The sequence below is a fragment of the Spea bombifrons genome, chromosome 10 (assembly GCF_027358695.1).
Source record: "Spea bombifrons isolate aSpeBom1 chromosome 10, aSpeBom1.2.pri, whole genome shotgun sequence".
Lineage (NCBI taxonomy): Eukaryota > Metazoa > Chordata > Amphibia > Anura > Pelobatidae > Spea > Spea bombifrons.
Window position 1 is genome coordinate 29,252,123 of NC_071096.1, and position 26,125 is coordinate 29,278,247.

At 41.7% G+C, this 26,125-nt stretch overlaps 1 protein-coding gene across 1 annotated transcript in view; it reads left to right on the top strand.

Annotated features, from left to right (window-relative positions):
- Window positions 1–1,956: 1,956 nt before the first annotated feature.
- The window catches only part of BCAR1 (BCAR1 scaffold protein, Cas family member), a 44,389-nt gene continuing 20,220 nt past the window's right edge, over window positions 1,957–26,125 (top strand). The window contains exons 1-2 of the mRNA XM_053448575.1: window positions 1,957–2,596; window positions 20,686–21,429. Of these exons, the coding sequence (XP_053304550.1) occupies window positions 2,585–2,596; window positions 20,686–21,429 (756 nt within the window). The 5' untranslated portion in view covers window positions 1,957–2,584. The remainder of the gene's footprint in view (window positions 2,597–20,685; window positions 21,430–26,125) is intronic.

Below are 26,125 nucleotides of genomic sequence, written 5' to 3' on the forward strand. Positions count from 1 at the left end.
CCAATGTGACTATAAAATGATAAATACTCATAAAAGCTCTGCCAAAAAAGGATCTTTTGTGCAACTTTATCCACCAAGTATTAAAACGGTTTCAAAACCAAAACTGAATCCATACCAGCTTTAAATTAATCTTATAATGGCTATTACTCGTAGAACTTGGTCTATACCACTAAATCCTCCTCTTCTCCTCCAAGATCAGTAGATGTGTGGAGATAACAAAGCTATGCCAATGAGCTTTGTTATCCACGTCATTCTCCATTGTATTGACCCTGTAATGTATTGTGTTGTTTTACTTATTACACCTTTGTATATGCAAATCCTGGCCAAACAAGGCCCACAAAACAATACCAGGAATAAACTGTTTGGCGTTAACTTGTAAGGATTCGTAGCCTTCGCTATCTAGAGTATCAGACCATACAGTGAGCAGACGCAGTATAGGGACTGGGAAGGAGCTCTGTTTCAACAAGCTCTTGTTGATCAAGCGGTACGTTGCAGCTCCAGATAACCACACTTATTGTTAAGTGTTTACAAAGTATCTTTGAAGAATTGGCAATGCCTGCTATCTCACTTTCTCCCATAGACAGAGAAGTTCTGTTCTTCCGGCCGGTGTAGATTATCACAGTGGGGATTAACCAAAAGGCATATCAGGGTACGGTCTGCCGTGGACCACAGCCCGTTATATAGCGCTCCAGTCAACGCTTCTATCATTTAAAAAGATGCACAGTTGCCATTCGGCTGCAAATAGCCCACTGAGACCCAAATGGAGCTCTGATCTGCCATGCCAACTATACTTTGTAGGTCCAGAAGCTGAGCTATATGGGAGTTTGGATATCACATGTTACTATTATTTTAACCAAAAAGTTTCCTGCAATGTATTGATTTAGGGGATTTACTATTAAAAAAAAATTTGGAGCGATTTGTGATTTCATTTAGAGGACCAACCCGTTCCATCAAGCAGAAATTCATTATAAATCCCCTCTTGATGGATTTAACATTGTGCAAACTTTCAGAATGATGCTTACACTGGATGTATGTTTACAGCTAGTTTTGTCTGAATTCCCAGTAGTATATAGTTTCACGTTGCATATAGAATATATCAGAAAGCTTTAGAACTAAAGGTTGTTGAGTTAGGTAACTAATACGATATGATCGTTACTGTTATGTTTCTCTACACATATATATTTTTATTATATATATTGACTGTATTATATATATAATATGATCATATGACTGTACTGTATTAGTCTTAGTAAACCTGCCTATGTTACTCAGTAAGTGATCTGCGCCCTGTGCTTTGTATTGTTGGCTTTAATACATCCGTAAGTATTCCTTTTAACATATTTCCAGTCTTGGCTTAGCGTCCCGGAGTGGCGTATGCATTCAGCTCTAATGAGGTACCCTTAGCCTCTGGCTAGAGGGTCCAGTAAGAGTTCTCCATATGGTGCCATTATTCCATGCCAAGAAGTCTTTTTTTCACCAGTTGACGCCCCAACAGTCTTCTCCAAAGTCAGCAGGATGTCGGCCAACTTGAAGACTCAAGTACTGGAACAACTTAACGAGATACATAAAAGTATAAAGTAATTCGGATCTGGCAACGTTTTTTTTAACGTTTAAAACATGATCTCCAGCCACAACCAAAGCTGAGCTCCCGTCCACAAGATTCTCCTCTATCTATTAGGTGAAAGGCCAAGAAAAATGACATTTCTGCTGTATTCCTTCCATTCATTCATACATTTTCTCATAATCCTATGCCTTGGAGCTCCAGACTGTGGCAGTCTCACACCTCCTTCACCATAGGGAGAAAATTCCTCCCCTGCCCCCTTTCCTTATTTGCATTAGAAAGCAAAGACAACCAATGGGAGCGCGTCCTGGAAAAAGGGTCTGGGCTGAGGCATTGATGGGATAATGTTACCTCTCCCCCGGAATCTCCTCCCCTCTCCTCCCTCGCTCAGTCTGTGTATGAGACAGAGGCTGCCAGAGAGACAGCCGGGAATACCAGGAGACCGCCTGGAACCAAATTCAGGAACGCTAGGATACTACCGCTTCTACTGGGAGACAAACCTGGAAAAAATACACTTAAGGGAACACCAAAGAGACAGCTAGAATTACAGATTGCTTAGATTGCTGAGCAACTGCCTACCATGCAGTGCGGAATATTGTGTGCTTAGTAAGGCAGGAATATAGCGAGATAACCAGCAGTACATAGACCGCCGGCAATTGTCTGAGAGAGAGAGACAGATCAGGATACTGAGATATTAACAAGAAGCATCAAGACGTAGAAGGACACCAAAAGGGATCATGACAAATTCTAGTGTTCAGATATAGTAAGTGACTGCTAGACAAAGAGACACCGGGAGCCGGAGACTGTCACAGCCATCCAGGATATACAAGAGCGTCAATTCCTCAGGAGTAAGACGTGCAGGAGAAGGGGAGACCTGGACAGGAGATGCCTGGTATAAAGTAGGAGTCAACCGGACGTGTCTGTGGGGTCCACATCAGATACCGATCCCCGGCTAACGACTGGATTACGAGCAGATCGCTACTGAACGACTGGATTACAAACAGATCCCACAAAACAGAGACAATGAACTATTTGGTGAGTGTCAAGATTGCGGCTTTTTATCTCAGTTCGAGAGCACGTAGATAAAGTTAATAGAAGCGGAAGGCAAATGAAGTAAAGTAAGAGATGGCAGGAGTTGTGAGAGACACAGTCAGGTAGACGTGGGCACAACAGTCAAGAAAGCATTTGGGTTCTGGGAGAGAGAGAGAACAGAGAGGTGAAGAAATGGAAAAGAGACAGCAAATGTGAAAGGAGCCAGATACAGAGCAACTCGTTTTCTAGAATATAGACTGTAACTTATGGAAAAGTGGCTTCAGGAGACAGCGACCGAACAGAGACAGAAAAGAGTGTCAGTTAGCGGGTGCTACAGCGTAACAGTGTTCAGGACAGTCACATTTAAAGAACGATGCAAAAAGAAGACCACTAAAACTATGTATGAGATCCTCCTGAAGCAACAAGACCCTAAAGAGAGCACAACTATAAGTGACACCCAGAAGCTAAAAGTACGAGATCAGGACAATCAATTTCCACATTCAGACAGAGCTATAGGAGGGTAGCTGGAAGTGAGCCATAGAGAGCCATTTGTGGATGAGACAGCCAGAAAGGAATGCCTAGGATCTCTATAATGACAGCCAGTAAGAGAACAGTATACCGAGTAACTGTATAGGTGAAATGAGACTCTGAGACTTCTGAGCTTGGTGTATTTATGTTAGAGAACCATATATACAGCTACGCTTGCATACGTATAGCTTGTCAAACTGTATCTTTCAATACGTGTGTGTATACATCATAAATACAGATTTATATATCACTATTTTATATATTATATGTATTATACAGACATATATTATATATATAATACAGACGTTATATTGGTATATTATATATTATATATATAATATATATTATACAGACTTACATATTAGCATATTATATGTTTTATATATCATAGAGACTTGTTTATTAGTGCGGTTTTTAGATATCACATTAATCCTGCTGTTAAAGATCAATAATAAAACTGAATTTATCAATCTAAACATTAATATTATTATAATTATTTTATATAGCACCATCAAATTCTGTAGCGCTGTAAACATGTCTCTGGTAGGTGTCCCAACTCAAATGACAATTTATTCATGTTTAACAATTATTATTTTTTAAAATGAGTTTAGTCGCATGCAGCTACTTGCTTGGATTTTAGAGAAGTGCTTTGGTCGTGAAAATCATACATCACTTTTTCCTTGTATTGAGTTGCAACCCTGTAAATGATATCCTTTTTGGCCTTCTGACTTGCCGTACTAGAAAGCAGCGTTCCGCTCCATGCTTTAGTCCCATTATTACAGCACGAAAAAGTAACACAACTGCTGGAGATGTACTTACATTACTGGAGCTACCGATACGTTAGCCAGTAACATGTTGGTAGACCCGTAACAAAGATGTTTTACTACAAGTTACTAAACGATACATTGTGAAAACAGTTATAACAAATATTTACTAACGTTTATAAAAATATACCTTCCCTGGCTTGACTGCAAGGACTATATTGGTGCAGCGAGGATATTTTAGTGTTAAAAGTAATGAACATTTAAAGGGACAGAAGCACAAAAAGCCCCACTTTAACGGGGCTGTAAAGATAGTAAAGAACATATAATGACAGCTTTATGGGATGAGGTAGCCGTGGAGAATTAGAAGGATTCTTGGCAAGACGCAGGAACACAAGGCTTATACTTAAACACACATTAATGAACAGGCGGGATACTGGAAGGCTGCGCGCCCCATAAACAGTGATGAGTATAAGAAGTGACATTGTGTATGACCTGGCACCATCCTGGCACAGCTGTGCCCTCATCAACAGACCTAAAGCTACTTAGAACGTCTGCTAAGAGTAGATGGAAATCCTAGAAAAAGCTGGATTTGATGATTTTTGGGTTGAGTCTATTCAGGCCGATGCGACGTTTAAGGAATTATTATTATTTATTGTTTTATATAGCGCCATCATATTCCTTAGCGCTGGATAAAACCAACATGAGAACTTTTGTTAACAACAGCTGGGGTGATTAAGATTAGCCCCCGACTACCCCAGTCTAGATTGTAAGCTCCCAAGAGCAGGGCCATCTTCTATATAAATGTGATGTAATGGTGTCCAGCCAGTAATCTCTGACTGTATATGATGGGAGCTGCAGTTAGTGTGTAGTGTCGGCCACCACAACAGCGGTCTATAACTACAATTCCCATGACGCTCAGCCAGCGATGTGGCTAAACTCCATATTAGAAGGAGACCTCTGCTATGTCTGTAAGGCCAACAGACATAAAGCCTCGCATTGACTACATGACGTCATCGGGCATCTTAAACCGCTGGATTTGGATCTTCTCCCATTAATGGTTTCCATTAAGAATACAATTTTAAAAAAGAAAGAACCGACCCCAAACTTTAGTGTCAGCCATAAGAAAGTTGGGCAGGACATACCGACAGAGGGATACAGAGTCTTCAACTCTTTTGACAAATACATGGGGTCATTTTGGTTGAAAGAATGATCCCCGAATGGACGAGACTAACTAACCCTTCCGGCAAACTTAATTCCTTGGCCGTGGAAGTAATTCTACAAAGCCTTGTGCTTTCTGGACTTCAAATCCAAGTCGCAGAGTTAGACCGAGGCTAGAAATGAAATTTCCGTTTGGCAGCGGCTCAAGTCCCTGTAAATAATTGGCTCGGATCTCAGTGTTACAGAACAGCCGGCATAGTTTAACCTCTCCAAGCGAGCGGCCCCCAGCGCTGATTGCTGTATAGAAACTGCACGGCGTTAATCATTAACCGGCAGATAACAAACACGGCAGAAACAGGATCTGTGGGTGGACGGAAGGAGCACACGTTTACACGGCATATACTCAGAACAGCATATACTCGGCCATCTCCATTGCTTGCCGGTTGCGCACGTACCTAGCAGATCACAACCCAGAATTAATGTTTATGATGTCTGTAAATAAACCGCCGCTTGGAATTTCCTCCGTCTGCGGAAATGAATGTCCCTAAAACTTCCCCGTTTTAGTCACACGGTTGGGAAATAGCATAGTAATATTGGATATATCTGTTTTCCAAGTGGTCATGAGTTCTCTTAAAGGAGAAGCGAAGCTAATTCTAACTCCCAAGGTTGAATATGGCGAGTTGTATGGCCATCCGGGAACTCAAGCACAATAATGTGCTTTATGGGGTGGGTTTTTGGCTATTGCTCGGAGAATTAGAGATAAAAATGGCATGTTGTTGCGATATTCCTGTGTACAGAGGGACTATGTGTTCCTAAGCGTTTCTCCTATCCTTGGGGTAAATTGTAGGCATGTTCATGCAAGTGCAAACTGGATAACAAGTCCTGACCGAGCTACAATCTCAGGTGCCGTTTAGGCATTCCCGCTTAGCATTCTGTTTTCTCTTCTTGGCAAAATGTCATTTGTGCCGCACACAGCACAGAACTGAAGCTAGGAAGGAAGGTGGGACAGAAGCAGCGTGACCTTAGGAAGTCTGGACTTCGGAGACGGACATGTAACCGGTTGGGGGGGGGGAAAGGCGGTGTTAAATACGGAAAGTCAATGCGCAAAAAAAGAGAACCTCAGCACAGCCGATGGGGCCAGCATTACACCGGACCGTCTGACATCAAGAGACAGACTAATGTCTTGGTGGTGGCGATCTGATCTACATGCGCTCTCCTGTGTCATAAGAGGGCACCGAGCAGAAAGAGGACTATTACTCAGACATTCATGAAAGAGTAGTCTCTTATGAGACCAGTCTGTCTCGTGACTCATTGCACAGAACTCTCCATGTAAAGCACAGATCTCCGACAGAAGGTGGTCAATCAATGAAAGACTGTTATTTATCACTGGACAGAGGGTACAGTCCTATTCACTGGAGAATAATCTTAATCGTGAGAAATCAGTCATTCCCACTCAAAGTCTTGGTAGAATGCATGTTTTCTCATGCCGTCTCTCCTACTAGACCCTGACATTCAGAATGAATGGCTCTCTGTGACTGTGTGAGTCACAAAACGGAGTCTCTGCTTAGTCCTCCTCACCTGTCTTCAGTCTCTCAGATCCCCCCATCCTTCAGCAATCTAGTAACCCAGCCCTTTGGGTCATTCATGAACGGGGAAACCTTATTCATAGGATAAACAGATCCCTTGTAGCCGGGATGATGAGATATCATGTTTGTATGCTTGAATGTCTCCTCCTAAATCAGAATTCCACCTCTATATGGAAATATGGAGTGTGTATAACGACGACTGCACAGGCACAACCAGTTTCTAACCAGCTACAGTAACGGAGTGTTCCGAAACGGCTGAGAACAATTAACATGTCCATTTGAGAATGGTGTTAGTGAATTAATTGTCCATTGGTTCCATTGGAAAAGAACACTCAGGTCATTTTTAAAAAATGTGTTTATAATGAAACTTTAACAAACGGTTCCAGGGTGTCTGGCTCAATCTGCCTTAATCATCGTCAAAAGACTCCAAACTCCTCATCGTGGGCCAGACACAACACAGTTTGCAGCAGTGAATGGTGTCGCTCGATGAAGTGGCAAGAAATACCTTGGCATCAGCTTAATCAGCTGCCCTCTCCGTCCCTTCCATTTATATAAACGGGAAGCCTCGGTTGGCATCTGTTGTGACGTATTTGGATTTTTTTTAGGAGCCAGACAATCAAATTTAGTAGCCAATCTGACAGTCATTAGGAGCTAGGGAGGATTAGGGTGGAGAAATCCTTAAGGAGCCAGACATTCAAATTTAGGAGTCAACCTGACTAGGAGAAGCCAGTCCTCCAGAGTTTCTCGTAGTCCCAAAACAGCAGGAAATGTTAATGAATTCTCTGTGTAAATAAAATACATTATTCATCCTCATTGCGCTTTATGATTATCCACTTGTAGCCATTTCTGCTTTACTGGCATCGCCGGCCTGCCTGGCTGAGAAAGTGTTAATGGGGTGGTTTATTTAAGGTGACCTTTTCAGAACTGCTTCCTTTTCCTGATATAAGACTCCCAAAGCAGTCATCCTTATGTATCAATCCCCCCCACTCCGGCAGACCCCCCCCCCTTACTGCTGCCAAAAAGAAACCTAGATACCAGATACAAATATTAGGGGCCTGCGCCCCGGAGGGGATGGAGCGGGGGTTATATATAAATTATTCTTTACGCAGCAGGTAATTAGTGCATGCGCATCGGAATGAATGATAAAGGAAATCAATTAGGGATTCGGACGGCAGAAATACAGTGAGGGCTCAAACACAGAGATAAACAGACAGACATAGCTATAGATAGACAGGCTTCCTGCACGCAATGGACAGTCATTATAAAAACAGCTTCGACGGGGGACGATGCAGGCTTTAAATCTCCCGTGCAGCTTCTAATAGGGATCTTAGAATTTCAATAAACCCATTTAAAAGGATGTTCATATTTTTAAAAATGTGTATATATATATATATATATATATTTATTTTTTTTTTAAAATGTTATTTATTTATTTTTTGGAGGGGGTTACCAAATGCAAGAAAGGGTATTTTAGCATTAAACTATATATATATATATATATATATATATATATATATATATATATGTATATATATATATATGATAATGACCTTCCAGGAAAACAAAGCATTGGTGTACACCCACCCAGACAATCAGCTGCTAGAGAATGCAGCGTCTACATTTAAATGTAAAAGCTGCTTTCCCAATTAGTTTCAAACGTGTATGTCACACCGGTGTCGTTTGTTTGTAATGAATGGGGTGGTGGTCCTGGAATTGCACTTGTCAAAGTAAATTTTTTAGCAATATGCTTTGATGCTGGGAGGGTCCGACCTGCCCTGTAGTGTGTATGTGTAAATAACTGCGTCTATATGGGGTGGTCTTTGCAGTTCGCACCAAATCTATACTAATTCAGTGCCACAGTAGCCCTGCAAACATGTCAGGGATGCTGCTTTAGTTACGTTCAGCATGTGGGCTCCTTCTTCTGTATTTAAGGCCCCACGGTCGGCTGTTGACCTGATAGGGTCCCCTGCTGTTCTCTGCTAACTCAGCTGTATTCCTCCTACTGCATACAGAGCAGGATTGGGCAACATCTTGTACTTTGTTTAGAAAACATCTATTTTTGTTTGTTTTTATTATTAACATATAAATAAATAATTACAAATAAATAATATTTAATCACCTCTACTTAGCATTATCAAAGGCCAAGTCCATAATTAATACATTTCTACTGCAATTAGACCTGATTGTCTGAATTAATGACGCATTATGCGAGGCCACCTTGGTCCTCCTTGAAGGACAAACCGTCTGTAGATATGTTCAAGCAGTGATGGGCGTCCAAGGCTGAACTTCATAATGATAAGTAAGATGAAAAAAGTTTTCTCTCACCTTGTTTCACCTACAACCCGCAGTTTATTGGAAAATGGTGGCATGTGCCCACAAGGTGACGCTTTAAAGATCTCACCACCCTCCGTCTGGAGCACATCAGCCGTTTGTAGAACGTAAGAACATTCATTGATGGAATGGTTGTGAAATGACATTATGGAGAAAGGGTTAAGCAGCGTGTGAGCCGGCGTGTGACGTGGCACACAGTGTCTGGGATAAGGACCCATGGCACTGATCCCATACATCTTATATGAAGCAGTTGGGGAGATGAGAGATACACAAGAGCTATTTGTGTCTTAGCTGCAAACTATTCCAGACTCCTCTGCCGCAGACAATGCCCGATTGTTCCAGTACATGCGCTAACAGACGGGAGACCTAATTAGTTTCTCTGTAGCTACTTTTGTGGACCGTTATTGTTCAAGACTGTGGTCTGGCTCTGCGTTTTCTATTCTGTAGCCCAAGCCAAGCACAAACATGTTCCACGGATAGGTTTCAAAAAATAAATCAAGTTACATAAAATAAAATCACATGTTCAAGGACCAACTAGACTGCTTTCACAACCTGGTTTGGGATCCTGTAGATCCAGGGCAGGTAGAAGGGTTGGCATGAACGTCAACAACTGGATACTCATTTTCCTTAGCGGGTTAAATAAAATGAAAAAATGCCAGTATACCGCCGACTTCAAACTGGCCCGTGTGGCTATACAATGATGCCTTAATGTTTCCTCATTTGGCCGGGAACTTGCTGGTCCATATCTGGAGATGGCCGCGGTGAAGCTCCAAGGTACACCAAGTTACCCCAAGGCACATTTGCCATAAAGAACTTTCATTCTCATCTAGATACTAAAAACCCAACTCTTTTCTTTGCCTCTTTTCAATTATTTTGAGATATCTGGATTAAATTGTAGATTGTAGAAAACCTCAAGGTCCAGCAAACACTCCCTAAACCAGCAAAGCACCGTACTGGTATCACCTAGGAAGACTATCATCATCATCATCATCATCATCATCATCATCATCTCTCTAGTTTTCAAATTTATAAATGATTGAGAAGTCTGGGAAGTAGTGTTTTGGCCCAAAACCTCTACTTATAGACAGAAAAAAGAGAGACTTAACTTCTAATAAATGACTGAACGTACTGTAAAACAGCTTTCATTTTCAGCTGAATCATCAATTTTACAAATTGCATTTTCCCTTCTACCAACGCAGCATAATAGACATATTGCGCCTGTATCTTGTTTAAATGAATCCCAGCGGAAAAAGAGATGGTTGGGGCAGTTGAAACGGCACATGCCCCCTGGCTAGTATAAAACAGGCATCTGTGCTTACAAATATCACATCCTCTGATCTGCACTCCCTGCGTTTAATGCTCGTTAATTATATAAATGTCACATTAATGTTATTAAACCACGCAACATTGTTACTTGGTTATGGTTACTGGTTTAACTCAATCACATGCAGCCGTGGTGAGCGTTGAGCAGAGCCCTCTATATCCAGTGGATCGGTTCTTCTTAGTCTGCCGGTTCTAGTTCTGTCAGACCCTTTGAATGTATGGACGGTAAGAGGCGCTATGGAAATTGCTGGCGCTATATAAATAAAACCATCGGATAAATATGGTCTTCCAGCTGTGTGAGACTAACATCTTCGCTTGCAGCCAGACGGGTACGTCGGAAGGTATCAGGACGTACAGACAGGATACTGGGACTTGGGGCCCTCTAAGAGCTTTTATGTTATATGATTATAGGCCGAAGGATATGAAGGATACAATAAGGGTGACGTGCATGTTGAGAAGACGTAGCAGGTACTTCACAAGTTATGGGGCAGACAGAGACAGACAGAGAGGAGACCACAGACAAAAGTGTATAAATAGCTAATGCCGAACTACAACTCCCATGATCCGTAGCACTAATCTAGCTGTACGCAGAGCGGGCTGGAAATCATTGATTTTGCAGCAGAATGCAGTCTGTAGAGGTACCTGCTGTCTCCGCGTCAGGCTGTCCCTTTCACCCTCTCACATGTCGCAAGCAGTCAGGAGCGGGATACATGAAGAGCTCCGCTCAGCTGTCGGGTTTATGTTTCCAACAGAACAAGCAGATGAAGCCATTACGTTTTCATAACACCTTAAATGATGTTTATCTCACGCGCCGATTCTCAGGGACAGAAATCTGCGGAGAGACAGGAATCACAGTCTTATAATGTTACCTTTATGTCCTTAATATAAAAATACTTTTCTATTTTAATTTACTATGAAAAGAAATAATTTTTATTATGAACATTAAGGGGATACAAACAGGGACCGGATTCCTAAAAGGCAAATCTTGATCACAGTTTTGTGAAATGTGGAGCAATCGCCATGGAAACCAGTGGAATTACTACTGCACTTTTAACATTTTGTCCCAGAATTGCCCTATGGAAAATACCGTCAATAGAGCAGGGGGACCAGATGGCTCCTCTAACTGGGGGCCATATATAAAATGTATCTGACAGGACAGCAGTGACTTTAATACAGCCCTGAGGTGTGCATTTCCGACAGGTCCCTGTTTAATGGAGCCATCTGGTCATCCTATCTGCATTCAATAATAGAAAAGCTGCACCCATAGGAGCATAGAACTTAACGACACGTCCACCAATACTTCATGTATGTACAGACTCAGAACTTCATGCTTATCCCATGCGTGTTTATATTCCCTTGCTGCCTTAGCCTCTACCGCCTCTTCTGGGAGACTGCTCCACCTACCAACTCACCAGCTTTTACTGTTACCCCCCCTTCTGTCTTCATTATTCTTATTCAGCAATATCAGTGCTGTTCCTCATTTTGTAAGACGTCTGCCCCCCAATAAAACAAGATACAGCACAGCTCTTAAGTTATCCATGACACCCGCTGTTTGTAAATAACCAATATATAATGTCATTCAGGTCTGTCTGATGACATCAAATATAATCTTCCCAGCCCATATTATAACAGGGCAGCTAGGTGAGGATTTCACATGGACCATGAAGAATGTGCCCCCTTACCTTACGGAGCCTGAGGCAGCTGCCCCTCTTGCCCTAGGGTAGATATAGCGCCGTTGAGCCCCACCCCTTTTAGTGTGATAACATAAGTATGTTATCATGCCAGACTGGTGCTAGGGGAGAAAACTCTGGTGGAAAGACACACCCCGGTGGCGGGCCATGAATGCCGGGATCGGGGCAGCAGTCACTGGCACCCTTGGTGATATCACACCTGTCCTCATGCAGGTTTAATATGGTCTTTGCTTAAATATAGAATAGCACTTCTCTATTGTAGTACATTAAAAACAATGCACTCCTGGTCACACGTACAGCTCATATATAATGTGTATATGGCCATTACTGTACGAGTCTATAGAGAGCCTTTGTTTTAGTACTTTTGATGTCTTTTCTCCTAGCCCATAATTTGCTGTTACTTACTCTGTCCCATCTAATGCAGTCTGTAATTATCTATGCAGTCAGAAGGCAATTACTGTATTTTGGTTAAGGCTGAGAAATTGCATGGATTATATGAGACACCCGTGAGAGCGGAGATATTACAAATGGAGCGTCCGCTTCATTTATTGGCAAAGTGACGCATGATTGTGCAGAAGAGATGAAGATGACAGCGTCCCTCAGACCCCCGAACCTCTTTAATGATGTCACGTATTGTTAAGATGGCTATAGAACCTTAACATCGATAACATGCGATGTGTTGTTGGAAGGAGAAGTCTGTTGGCTGCTGGGATATATATATGATCTCATCATTAAGCACAAATAATTCATTAATGTCTTTAGATGATGGGGCTATTTTAAGTTGGGAGTTGAAATACAGGGTGATAATCGACACAGCTTAGCAACGGACTCTGTTTTTGTTTGATTTCATGTGAAATGGAAAAAGGACGGTGGGATGGTGGTCTTTAGGGTGAGGCTAGACACACCTGCCTCTATAAATAGACCCCCAGATTATGACAATAAATGAGATTCTCTTGGTGATATATTTCAGAATTCATTGTTATTTCTCAAAATAAAAAGTAACCATTGGATCCAATTACCACAAGTTATCACAAGCCCCCCGAATCTAGAGTCCAGAAGACTAGATCAGTATACAAAAACTGCCACCCAGCAGAGGTGAATGTAGCATATGTATGACACGGAAAAAAAAGAGTCCTTTTATATAAAACAAGCCTTAGGAACGTTATGCGGTCTGATATTTTACAGCTGACTGGAAAAAGAACAGCCTCGGGGTGAGGCCAGGTCTAGTTGCGCAAGCTGCTCTTACCTGTTGGCAACTCCTTCTAGTTTTAAGTTGGATTAAGATAATGTTTGACTAGCACGGAAGTTGGCGTTAGAGAATGTAAGTCTCGGTTCAGTGGTATGTACAACAGTTTGAAGTTCACCAGTTCTTTTTCTCATAGTAGGTCTGCCCCCCCCCTCCACAGCCTGAGCGTTGGGATGTAATTCTTATACTGAGGAAGTACAGACATAACAACCTTATTTGGAAAGATTCTGGCTGGAAATTCCAAGGCCGGCTACTGTGTGAATATACACACAACTTCCAGGGGAGTGAGTTTGGAAGACAAAGGGAGGTGGGGACACAATGGTCCAGCTCCAGCCTCCTCGCAGTCATGTGTTTATCCAGGATTCTTCGGTTCCAAATTCCGAAACAACTACTGTTTGAAACACGTCAGCCGTGGAGAATTCGGGTGATGCAAAGTCTGAACGTCCAGTTCGAATTCTGCTTACAAAAACGCTCTTAGAACCGCGTCTGACTCCTTTAGGTTCCATCACCGACTGTTAAAGCCACTCCTTAGAATTCCTCCCTGATATCTCACTACAACTCTTCTAAAATAGGGAGAGTCTTACTGGCGATATGGACCAGGCATGACTTTACATATAAACTTGACTTTAACGGTACATTTGGCCTCCTTGTATGCAGTATGAAAAATAACCATTTTAGTTTAAGAAGTATAGCCCAGGAGCCTGTGGAACTGGCGGGTAAGCATTACACGGGCATTATTTGATGAGGTTGCTGTTGTCTCATGGAGTGAGGCCGAGCACCATCCTACAGTTACTGGATTACCTGGAAATCAATTAAAAAACAAGTGAAAATAGCGAAGCTTAACCTACGGCGTGTGACTACTGGTGTACAACACACAGCTTTTACATACTCATCCTACCGTAACTAATAGGTGACCTTTAGGTAAAGAAATACCTTCTTGTGAGCAATACTATCACTGCTTCTTTTCCTCCTTAGAGTCAGTAAGGGTCTATATAGACATGCGTGGAAACAAATGACACTTTTAAGTTTGGTACCCATCTTTCTCACATCCTGGCTTCCCATCTGGGACATTGTGACACCGACAGCACGAGTTGTTAAACACAACAGCAGAGACACAAATGCTTTTAGAGGCTGTTATTGACTTGAGATAGAGCCATGGGGCGCAACCAAATCTGTATCTCGTAAGTGTGTAGCTCCTTCAAGCTGCAGCAGCGAAGAGGTTTGGAATCACGAGAGGACACTTGTCCTGAGTGTTGAGAAAGGCTTTGATAAAATTAGGGGGTCGACCAAGTGTTTGTGCCTGTTGGGTTTGTACCTTCTGTTTGTTATAAAGTACCCGCCGGCCTTTTTTTTTTATAAAGCACCATCACAATTTTCAGCTCCAGGTTCACAAATCCCTTTATCCAACGTCATACTAAAAATTATCAGTGGAAGGACAGAGGAAAGGGTTTATTCCGACAATGTTCTGAGCAGGATGTGGCAGGTTTTGTTAACAATTTAGCTATAAATAGAAGATTTAAGGACGGAAATAAGCTTTCTGCGCACATGGAGTGTGTAGATATCTGTGAAACGTGTTCTTATCAATAGGTGTAATAAAGCAGGGCACATGGGGGTGAATTAGAAGAATCTGCACATGTGCCCATTGCTTAACTTAGAATTGGGGCACGGATGGAGCCGCAATCATTTGGTTTTGCGGTTCTGACCCCAATATCTTTGCTTCTCCTTTGGATATACATTAATACATATGCTGTAGTTCTGTGAATTAAAAAGGTTACACTTAATCCTGGAGACTTTGAAGAAGACATTCTTTTTGATCCCTGATCCAATATGGATGACATAATTTGTTCTGTTTTATGAATAGTTGCAGAGAACACGACTGGAGACTTTCATGAGCTGCAACCTTACGACAAAACTTAAGATATTCACAACTAGGTTTCCCTTTCATTAATACTACAGTAAACAGACTCAAAAGTGGTAGAGCAACCAACCATGTGTACCAGCTTACTGGTCATATAATTTACTCCTGGACACCAGGCGGGCTACACTAGGCATTGAGTTCTGATCATAAGGACTGGTTTTGGACATATTCTATAGATGCTTATCAGAATATCCATTTATAAAAGGATTTGCCAAAATAATAGATGCCAGCGTGACCTAGCTGGATCATTCTGCTCACCAAAAAGGTTAAAGGAGACAGCATGGAGAAGGCAGAATATTTACGTGGTGACCCTGTCCTCTGTGGCTCAATCTGTCACTGATTCATCGTTAAAGTAAAGCAAAGCAAGAATAAACCTGATCCTTGCCCCGCATTCCATAGCTGATCATCATCACGCTTTAAAAGAATTCCAGAGTTTCACAACAATCGAGCAGAGACGTCCTTCAGGCAGGCTGAATCACAAGCAGCTAATGATGGACAAGGAGTGTGATGCCCTAGGCTGCAGCTGACCACAAATAAACATGGCTTTGCCAAAATCATTAGCTTAAAGCAACACTTTCCTATATCGCTGCGGATGAGTCAGGGTACGACAAGCTCCAAGTAACCTTGATGACCCCTAAGGGGTCAATTCGGAGCAGAATGTATTTATTTCCAGAAAGCGTCTTCCATATCATTTTCTCACTTTGAATCAAAATATGCAAAACATTCAAAAACACAGAGAAAAAAATATTTTATACACCACATATTGGCAGGAATCATCCTTCTAGAAGGTTTCATTTTTCTTATGTCACTATTTTATTTATTTTCATTTTTGGGTATTTTTGGTCCTACTCCTATGCCTACACTTACTACATTGTAATGGGGCTTGGCGTTCATGGAAACCCAATTTATTCTAAGAATCACTGAGCGTTGTGAATGTAAGCTAAACAGGATTACTCTAGCAATATATCATATTTGATGCAGCCACATATATATATATCCATATATTCATTGGGGAGTAGGGGGAAGGGACTTCTCTTTTGACATTTTACTGCATCGGCAAATTGAGCTTGTTGTATCTTCACGCTGATCGTGACAAGGTGGGGTGTTCTTTTAGAACACATTTTAATTTATCAGCCTCGAAAATCAGAATTATGAAAATGTGACAGAGTGTGAGAATGATGCCCACGGGGGGGCCAGCATGGGCTATAGTGGGCCTTGACTGTTGTGCGGAGGAGGGGTAGGCTTTTTTGGCGGGAATTTCGGGGGTGGAGTTAGGGGTAGATTATATAAGTGCCTGCTTTCCCGGGCTCAGGAACCATTTTTGTGGTTAGCTTACCTGGTTGCGTGTCCCACCCTCCCTCCCCTTTTTTCTTTGGTTTGTGGGTTGGTGTCGTTTGTCACAGTCTGTGGGGCGGCAGCTTGCCAGGTATCCAGGGGGTTAATGTGGTGGTAAGTGAATGGTTGGTAACATCTGGTGGTAGGTTCTTGGCTGTCAGTGCTGGGAACCTCAGGTCAGGGTGGGGGCATCTCGGTATGTCCCTTCCTTAAGTGGTATTGGGTTATGCTACCTGGATTACTTGGCAAGCTTGAGTGTTTATTGTAAATATTTACATGTTGGTGTTTGAGTCATTGTCCTTGTTAACGCACCTATGTTTTGTTTCAGGTTTTGGCGTGACAATGACTCTAATAAATAAAATTGGCTGTGGCCTTTTCTATCCATATTCTATGGTGTGGTGTCATTATTGGGGTTTTTAAGGGGGGAGTAAGCCTAGCCCGGAAGATCGAAGCTACAACAGTCATTTGATATTTACCACAAAAAAAAAGCCAAGGAATATTTCCTAAGGCATTCCACCTCTACAAAAACCCCTTTCTCAAAAACAAGGGTTATTAATACACCAGGGTGACCAGTTTTTCAGAGCCGTCACCAAGGGCCAGAGTCGGCAGTCTCATCCTGTGCTGGTGTCACATCTGCTTCTAGATGTGGAAGGCGGCACAGGGGCTTTTCCACCTGAAACTCCTGAAGTTGTCCCATGGAAGTTATGGGCCTTCAACCTGGAACGCTTATGAAGTTCATTTTTCTCTAAAATCACATTATTTAATAAAGCCTTTATCACATATTTTCATTCACCTCCATTTGGCATCATTTATTGTTCTGTAACCGAAGAAGGCAGATGTTATAAATTGTTTCTAGCTTATGATGTAACGTTTGATAGTCTATCCTTCCAGGTAATTGATTTTCACTTGACTGCTTTCTTTAAAAAAAATATATATATCCAAAAATACCTTTAAATAATAATATTAGATGCTGGTTGGTTGGTGTGTTCAGAAGGGACACTTCACATAATTGTTTTGAGAATATGCCTCCTTTTTGCTGCAGGCTTTTGGGCTGAATCTGCATTAACACAACAGACAAAGAGACCTGATTTTATCTACTTTATATGCGTGATAAATACCTTTTTTTCAGGTTAAAGCTTCAGGGAAATCTACATGTTAAGATCAGCTAGCAGAATGAAGCCTGGCATACTCAGAGCTCGTTGTGTATAACCCATCCAATCCATTGCTTTCCGATTACTGAATAAGATGGCTAATACCTTACTGGGTTTCTGGCCCAGACACTGCGGCACCTGATCTGCCGCTGGCGCAGGGCATTAAAATGGGTAAAGACGGGACAGAATTGGGTGACATGTTCAAAAAGGCATGGTCAGAAGTGGGTAGGACATATCCTGGCGTGGGTATGGCTCACTACAGCATACTAGGGGTGTACCTAATATGCCACTTGGCTAATCCGATCTTCACATATACATTACATTTATTTAAAGGGCTCCAGCTGATTCCATGTGACTGTTACAATAAGAAAACCAGCAAGAGCATTAACATTGATAATATACAAATTGGCTGAGATTAACAGACATTAACTCAAACTGGTACACAAAGTGAAGAGGGCCCTGCGCTCGTGAGCTTACAATCTATTGAGAGGTTAATGTGGAATGAGATGGAAGAAGGTGGTGTAAAGCTTTCTGTTTATCGGGAGAATTACAGGTTTGTGGACAGTCACAATAAGCAACCTTAGGGAAGCCATGTTTGCAGCTTATGAGCAGAGGGTGGCTGTAAGACAGCAAAAATGAAAGATACAAAGGAAAAAAAAGATGCCCCCAATGCCCACGTCTTCTGCAAAACAGCATATAGTTCTATAATACCATGGAAATGTCTACGTATTTAGTTAACATTGATCTATAATGCGTTAGAAAATGACACGTTAGATGGAGATTAAGTGCTACGCATGCTAATTCGTTTTATAGAGAGCGGCACGCTTGTAAGCAGAACACAAACTGCCCCCAGCACTCAAGCCAGGACACAACTGGTCCTTTATTGTGCTGAAGACGCTTTGTGCCTCTCATGTTAAATATAATCTATTTCTGGAGGAAGTGCCGCTTTATACACTAAGTCGCTCATTCATGCTCCTAGTTCCGGACTCTCCACACCATAAGGAAGTCAACGTCCGTGGACGTCAATTGTTTCATTCTTCGGGCACACGGACTAGCAGCTGAGTCCATATTTGCGGCTCGCGCCGACGTTGATGAGACGGAGTTGTGCACAGATCCAGCTGTGATCCAGCCTGACCTCCCCCAACATACACAGGAAGAGTATAGAGCACAACAATAGGCAAACCTAAATGGGACTGAGTGGTTCACATCCTCCGCTTTAACCCTTCAACACTTCAAACACGGCTCACAGAGGACATAGCACGCAGATACAGTATATATTATCTGTATGCTACTAAGAGTCTACATATGTAAAAATATTTACAGGGAACCGGTCTCGGTTACCACGAGTTTTCTGCGTCTTGAGCAATTCATGGAAGTTGTTTACGTTTTACTGGAACCTCCTTGGATTTGGGGTATCCGGCCACATTCTTAGGGTTCTCTAGAAATAAAAACACATATTGTTTTGATAATATCGATGTAGAAAGTTGCTGGGCAAACAAGGGACAGAAATTTATCTGGAAGAAGTTAATTTGTAACTGAACTGCTGGGTGTGTTGGCAGAACAAATAAAGTTAAAGGTCTACTAACACAGTTGTGATGGGTGCAATAACCTGGGTAAATCCAATCTAAGCATGATATATCTTGTCTATGATTATTATTATTTATTTATATAGTGCCTACAACTTCCGCAGCTCTTCCTACGATACATACGTTCCGAGGGTATGACGAAACTAAAATTGACAGACAAACTGATAGCTTTGTTATTACCGTTCTAATCTTTAAAGGGTGGCAGGCATTCTCCAAGGCTTGGCATAACGGTGCTGTGACAACACCACCACCTGTCTCTACACCTTACACCGCTTCTATAAAAGACAAGGGCTCAGCTATTACATAGCCCATGGCTACTATGTAAATGTGATAAATAAGGAATGAATAAATTCCATGCCTTATTTTCTCTTTAATTTTAACTAAAACCGGTTAATTTGGAAGATCAGGGTTGAATCTGTGAGTGTTTGATTTTCCCTTTGCCCTATTTGCCTTTTCTTCCATGAAATAATCCAGCAGACGGAGCCCTGTGTGCTGCTCTATGGTGGAATGTGTTGGTTAGCAATGGAAATATTTCCCCCCCTTCCCACGCAAACACAGAGATTAGCAATAGTGCCTTTGAACTTGAGCACTGTGACCCTTGAATCCTGAATGTAAGATATTTTAAATTCCTTCCCCGGGCTGACTAATGAGCAGGCTTTCTAACTCGGTTATGAAACCCTGCAAGGTTTTCAGCAGATTATATGGAACGTTTTTCTTTCCAGGTATCCCTGTACGTGGAAAAATCCATTCTTCACGGCAGGTGGCCACATAGAGCTTTGCCTAGATGACAAATACCAAAATCCAAGGGGCTCCTAAACTTTGAAATCTAGTGCAGAGAATGATGAATTTAACATAGATCCTTTTAAAGGAGAACTTTCCCTTGGTCCTTGGATCTCATGGGGACCTATCGTTAAATATATGTAATATAGGTAATATAAAATTGATAAGCTTCGATCCTTCATGCAACTATGTTACCGTGCAAAGGTGTCTTCACCTTTAGACATGGTGATACATACGACCAGTGTGATGCATTATGCAGAGTTGAATCGTCTCACGGACACATATAATCAGTACACCCGCCTCATAAAATGTTATCATTCAAGCTTTATATGTCCTGGAGAGACAAATATTAGCATACTTACAACACGAAATGTCATACTACTGATTGACGTCATTCCCGTGTGAAAGCACTTGACCTGTGTGCTTCAATGGGTGAACTTTAGGTTTGTGTTTCTATGCCAACCTCACAATTACATCACATTGATGTGAATTATCCTTGTGTAATTCTATTTATTGATATCATTATGCTGCAAGCACAATTTGTAGCATCTTTGTACACAATCTGAACATGTTCTCCAATAGTATTATCTGATCAGTATTGTCAAAATGATTCAAAAAGTGGACTAGTGAGTCATTTTTGACTATAATATATATCTAATGAGTCACTTACATGTATCTTCATCTTGTGTTTGCAGAACGTGCTGGCAAAAGCTCTGTATGATAATGTGGCGGAGTCTCCAGACGAGTTGTCCTTCCGGAAGGGGGATATCATGACTGTGCTGGAGAGGAACACTCAGGGTCTGGATGGTTGGTGGCTCTGCTCTCTCCATGGGAGGCAGGGGATTGTGCCGGGTAACAGGCTGAAAATACTCGTGGGAATGTATGACAAGAAGCAGGGTAGCAGTGATCAAGGACAACAAAAGCAGCAGCAGTCACCGCAGCAGCAACAGCCACCTCAAACCCCTCTGCCTTATCATCACCAAGGTGTCTACAATGTGATGCCCACATCAAGCCAATATACAACCATGCATTCTACATACCAGAGTCAAAGTGGAGAGAGTGTTTATTTGGTGCCCGCAACACCAATAGGGCAACAGACTCTGTATCAGACCCCCCAGGCACCACAACACCCTGGTCAAACCACCCCATCCAAACAATCAACCATATACCAGAACCCATCTTCCCAGCACCAGTTCACAAGTTCTCAAGATATTTATCAGGTCCCCCCATCCATGAACCCCCAACAGGATCTATATCAAGTCCCAGTGGCTTCCACAAACCTTCCTCAGCCTCAGGATGTTTATCAAGTTCCACCATCCGCTGGATCAGGACAAGACATCTATCAGGTCCCACCTTCAATGACCCAGCCACAAGACATTTACCAAGTACCTCCATCCATGGATATAAGGAGCAGTGATGCCAAGAAAATCCCAGGAAAGGTAATTCATTTTTTTTTTATTAATTACATATAAAAGAGACTTTTTTGACGCTTAAGCATTCCTAAAAAGTGGTATTTCACGACTGGTGGTACAGTACCAGCTGTAGTTTCTCGACAGCCTCATTTCAGTTCTGAGCATCGAAGCACAACAATATTTTACCCCAGAAATCTATTTTTTTATCATAAGGTTGCACAACCACCCCCAATAGATACACGAAAAAGTCCGAGCATGGCTTCATAAACCGTTTGCCGCTCACTGTCGTCGGCTCGGTACTAAACAATCTATAACAGAGGCAATTGATTTACAAAGATATTCCAGGTAAGCCTTGGAATAAAAGGAATCCATTAGAATTCTTTTAGATGTCAATTTGGGAAATATTCATATATATAAATATATAATTTCCAGACGCCCTTGTGTTATGTACATGTCCTAGCGGACAGCTCTAGAGGTAGATTTCCTGTTCTGTAACCGAAGCAGAGCACAGTCTTGGCTCCAGGCTTTTGGCACCTACTTTAATTAAAGTTATAAATACTTTATCTGGCTGACGAAGCGGTAGCGATCTGACAGATGCACATGGTGTGAGTGAATGATATACGTTATCTTTTAATCATTGAAACTTCTGCCTCTGACTAACTTGCAATCTGATCATTACACTGTCGCAGATTTCTTCTATATCAATAGAAACAGAGATTGTAACGCTATGTAATTATTCCTCCTCATTAAGTTACTTATCCCTTTTCTGGAACCCGATTGGCTCCGAAAGTCTATGGATGAGGAGGAGTTGGTTTTATAAGGAGCAGCGGGCGTTGGAAATCATTTAATAAATGCCCTTTAAGTTTTTTAAAAGAAGAAGAAGAAAAAAAAGAATGATGTTAAATAAGAAAGAAAACAGATGGTCATTTTGTAAGGTAGTAATTTACTGTATAATTACAGAGGAAGAAACGCACACAAATAAGCTGTTTTGGAATGGTTTCATGGAAACTGGTGTTGGCAGTGTTTTGGTGTCTCTCCTATGGTTTTCATGTTATGTCCAGATTATATAATTATAACCACTGTTGTCCACAAAGAAAATACAACAATTCAACCCCTTTTGGTGAGAGAGTAAGAGTTCTTTATGTAATTTACATCTGATGGCCAAATGCTGCACCGGTGCCCGGAGAAAGAATAAATTGACTCGGAGACCCCGGGAAGCAGGGCTTTACCCGGAGTTCCAGGGTATGTTTATGGTTTACACTAAAAATAATACCTGAACTTGTCCCGATTCATTTGTAAACTACCTATACAAGTTTAGACACCATTAAACGTACCTCTTAAAAGAGATTTTTATATATATATATATATATATATATAGATATAGATATATATATGTATATATATTTTTTTGATCAGGCCATTTCAAACCGGACCACCTGCGAATACTACATGCTGGTAGTCTATGGCAATATCATGTTCAATCCTGTCAAGACTTAAAATGCAGATTTAGTCCCACAACATTGACAACCGTAAAATAAAAATGGTATTTAAAAAGAAATATATATTGTCTGTTACAAAAGGGTTATTCATATGATACAGTAATGCGCAATAATTAAAATAGAGTTAGATGTATTTGGATTTTAGGTTACTCCGTAAACCATATTTTGTATTTATTTACATTAATCTAATCTTTGAAAGGGCAAGGGGTCAGTAGAAGGGGATTAAAGGGGGTATTTACCCAATGTTTTGTTTTTAATGTGATACAAAAAACAAGGAGTTAAACAAGGAGAATACGTCTAGGGTTGATTGTGATTTTAGGAGATAGCATGCAGCTGGCAGGCTGCTAATTACAAATTAACTTTAATTATGGCTCATTTCATATGCATGCCATGCAGATGGGCCACTGCGGGTCTGGCAAGCCTTTTAAACCCGCTGTGTCTGTGCTCTGCCGTTCTGGATTGGGTGACTCTATTCTTCTGCAGGTCCAGCACCCGTGAAATAGTTCAAATAGCTGTGAAATGTGTTACTGAGTAGTAAACGGTTCCCTAGAGGGAGAAATATTTTTATATGCATGTGCGTGGAATGCCGATATGGAAACATATCTCTACTGTGTATAGAACACGCAGCCACACTATCTATTTGTGTTCACTCTACGCTTTTTTTAGGAGTTATCCTGCCGGCTGCTTTCTGAATGTGATAGCAGAGTATGTTCTACTGGACAAAGAGCCAAAGCCGTTCAGACGCTAGATAAACACAGTGTTAGCTAGGGGTTGTATTGTACGACCTCAGGGTGAATGATGTCCATGAAATCCATTTATATTCCAATCTAAATGCGTCCATCTCAGTGAGATCGCCCTGGTATTGACAATTTGTCATACACATTCAAAAAAGCCTCTGTTAGGAGTAACAGATGTCGCTCCGGGCATGAAATGTATAGCTTGCCATAAACACACATTGAAATGCACATGTCCTGAAGTGTCTTAATTACTCAGTCTGAACGCTATTTCACATCTCTCTCCTTCAACTCTCATTTTTGGAGTTTTCCCCTAAGCCCATATTCTGTATGTCTGTTTTGACTCCTGTGTCTCGCGTCATTTTTTCCATGTTCATTTCACATGTGTCTCTTTTTTCTCAGCTCCTGTATCCATCTCCTGCTCTTTTCCACCCCTCCCTCAAATATCTCCAGTTCTTCTACCCCCTCTGCTCCAGCTCTTGCCTCCTCTCCTCCCAATCTCCTGTGTCTGTCTCTTATCTATCTCTAGTTCCAGCATCCCTCTCTGCTCCATTTCCAGTTCCTGCGTCCCTCTCCTCTCCATGTCCATTTCCAGAATCCTTCTATATCCCATCTCCATCTCCTGTGTCCTTATCTTCCCCATTACTAGCTCCTGCACCCCCCTCTGCTCCATCTTCATCTCCCGTGTCCTTATCTTCCTCATTACTAGCTCCTGCACCCCCTCTGCTCCATCTTCATCTCCCGTGTCCTTATCTTCCCCATTTCTAGCTCCTGCACCCCCCTCTGCCCCATCTTCATCTCCCGTGTCCTTATCTTCCCCATTACTAGCTCCTGCACCCCCCTCTGCCCCATCTTCATCTCCCGTGTCCTTATCTTCCCCATTTCTAGCTCCTGCACCCCCCTCTGCTCCATCTTCACCTCCTGTGTCCCTCTCCTTTCTAGTTCCAGCATGATGGCTCTTGTTCCATACTCTAGGTTCAATCTTTTCCTCATTAGTATCTGTTTTTGGCTGCTCCCTCTCCTGAGTTCAGTTCCTAAATATCTCCCTTCTGCCTCTCTGGCTACAGACTCTTTCCGTCCCTCCTTTCCCAGTACTGCCACACACTTGCATTGTACGTAAACAATCACTGTGACTCTTATACTCTCTGGGGTTTATATCCCTTTTATCTCCTGTCCCTGGTCCTATTGTCTTGTCTCCTCTCTTCCTCCCATCCCCCATTCCATCACTGTCTCTCTTTTGTCTCCCGCTCTACCTCCTTAGCTCCTGTTTCAAATCTCCTTGTGTCTCTTGTCTGCACAGTTAGTCCATCCCGAAACAAAACAACCCTAGCACTGAAATATTGGCTCCCGGAACCGGAGTAGAGTGCGATTTCAGGAACCACCAATATCCGCAGCTTCACTTTTCTTCTTCTTGTATACACAGAGTAGCTTCCGTCTTGAAGACAAATATCTGTCCAGGGTTAGAGGACCTTGCCTGACAAAGAGCTGAGCCCAAAGCCATTACATTAACAAAATGTCCCTCATCCAGTGAAAGCTCATTTGTTATCACAAGGTTATCCAGATAGACTTTCGTAGAGTCCCTGGCTTCAATCACAACAAGCTAAATTCACTCTTTAGCTACCACAAATGTCTTCTCCATTCCCTTTCCTTTACGAAAGCACTGGGAAAACCTTCTCGCTATAATCGATATCTGATCTATAGACCTTGAATGAAATCATATCTCCAAAGTAGAATACACACGATACTAACCAGCTGAAAGCACGCGGCTTGAAACGAAGCAAGGAGAAAAGTTCATATTAATTAACAGATCCTCCGAAACACATTTCTCACACATTTTAGACAGTGTCTAAGAAGCGTAAATTAGGTGGAAATGGAATAAAAAAAAAACATGTAAGGATTTTTATTTCCATTTAAAAGATGCCGCTGCTATGTTTACAGTAGTCCTTGGAGGGAGTAAAGCATTTAATTGCATATATTTGTAGAATTAAATTAGTTTACTTATGCAAGAGCTTTCTCTGCCCAAAGGAAGCAGATTATACCAATCAACGAGAAGAGACGTGCCAACATGATTTACGGAGATTAATGTTTTCCCAAGAGGTTTAATGATAGATTCCATGTTTGCGTTCTACATATCAGGGTCAGTGCCACCCACCGCCAAAAAACACTACTGTAAGAACAGCGGGGGATTTTGTAACAGTGTATATGTTTTTTTTTTTCTTTACGTTTTCTATTATTTTCTTTACATAAATATTTTCCTAATAAGGCTCCCTCTGAGTCCCCTTAATCCATAGCTATGTAAACCTGATCTTTACCAACAAGTATTTTATTTTTAATCCCTTTTTGTGATCTACATCTCTTTGTCCCTCTTTCCTCCTCTTAGCTCTGGGTCCCCCCCCCCCCAGGTTATGAAGGTATCATGGTTTTTCACAACTCCAACAATAATGTATATAGAAACTGTACAAAATATGACATTTAAAAAATAAAATATAT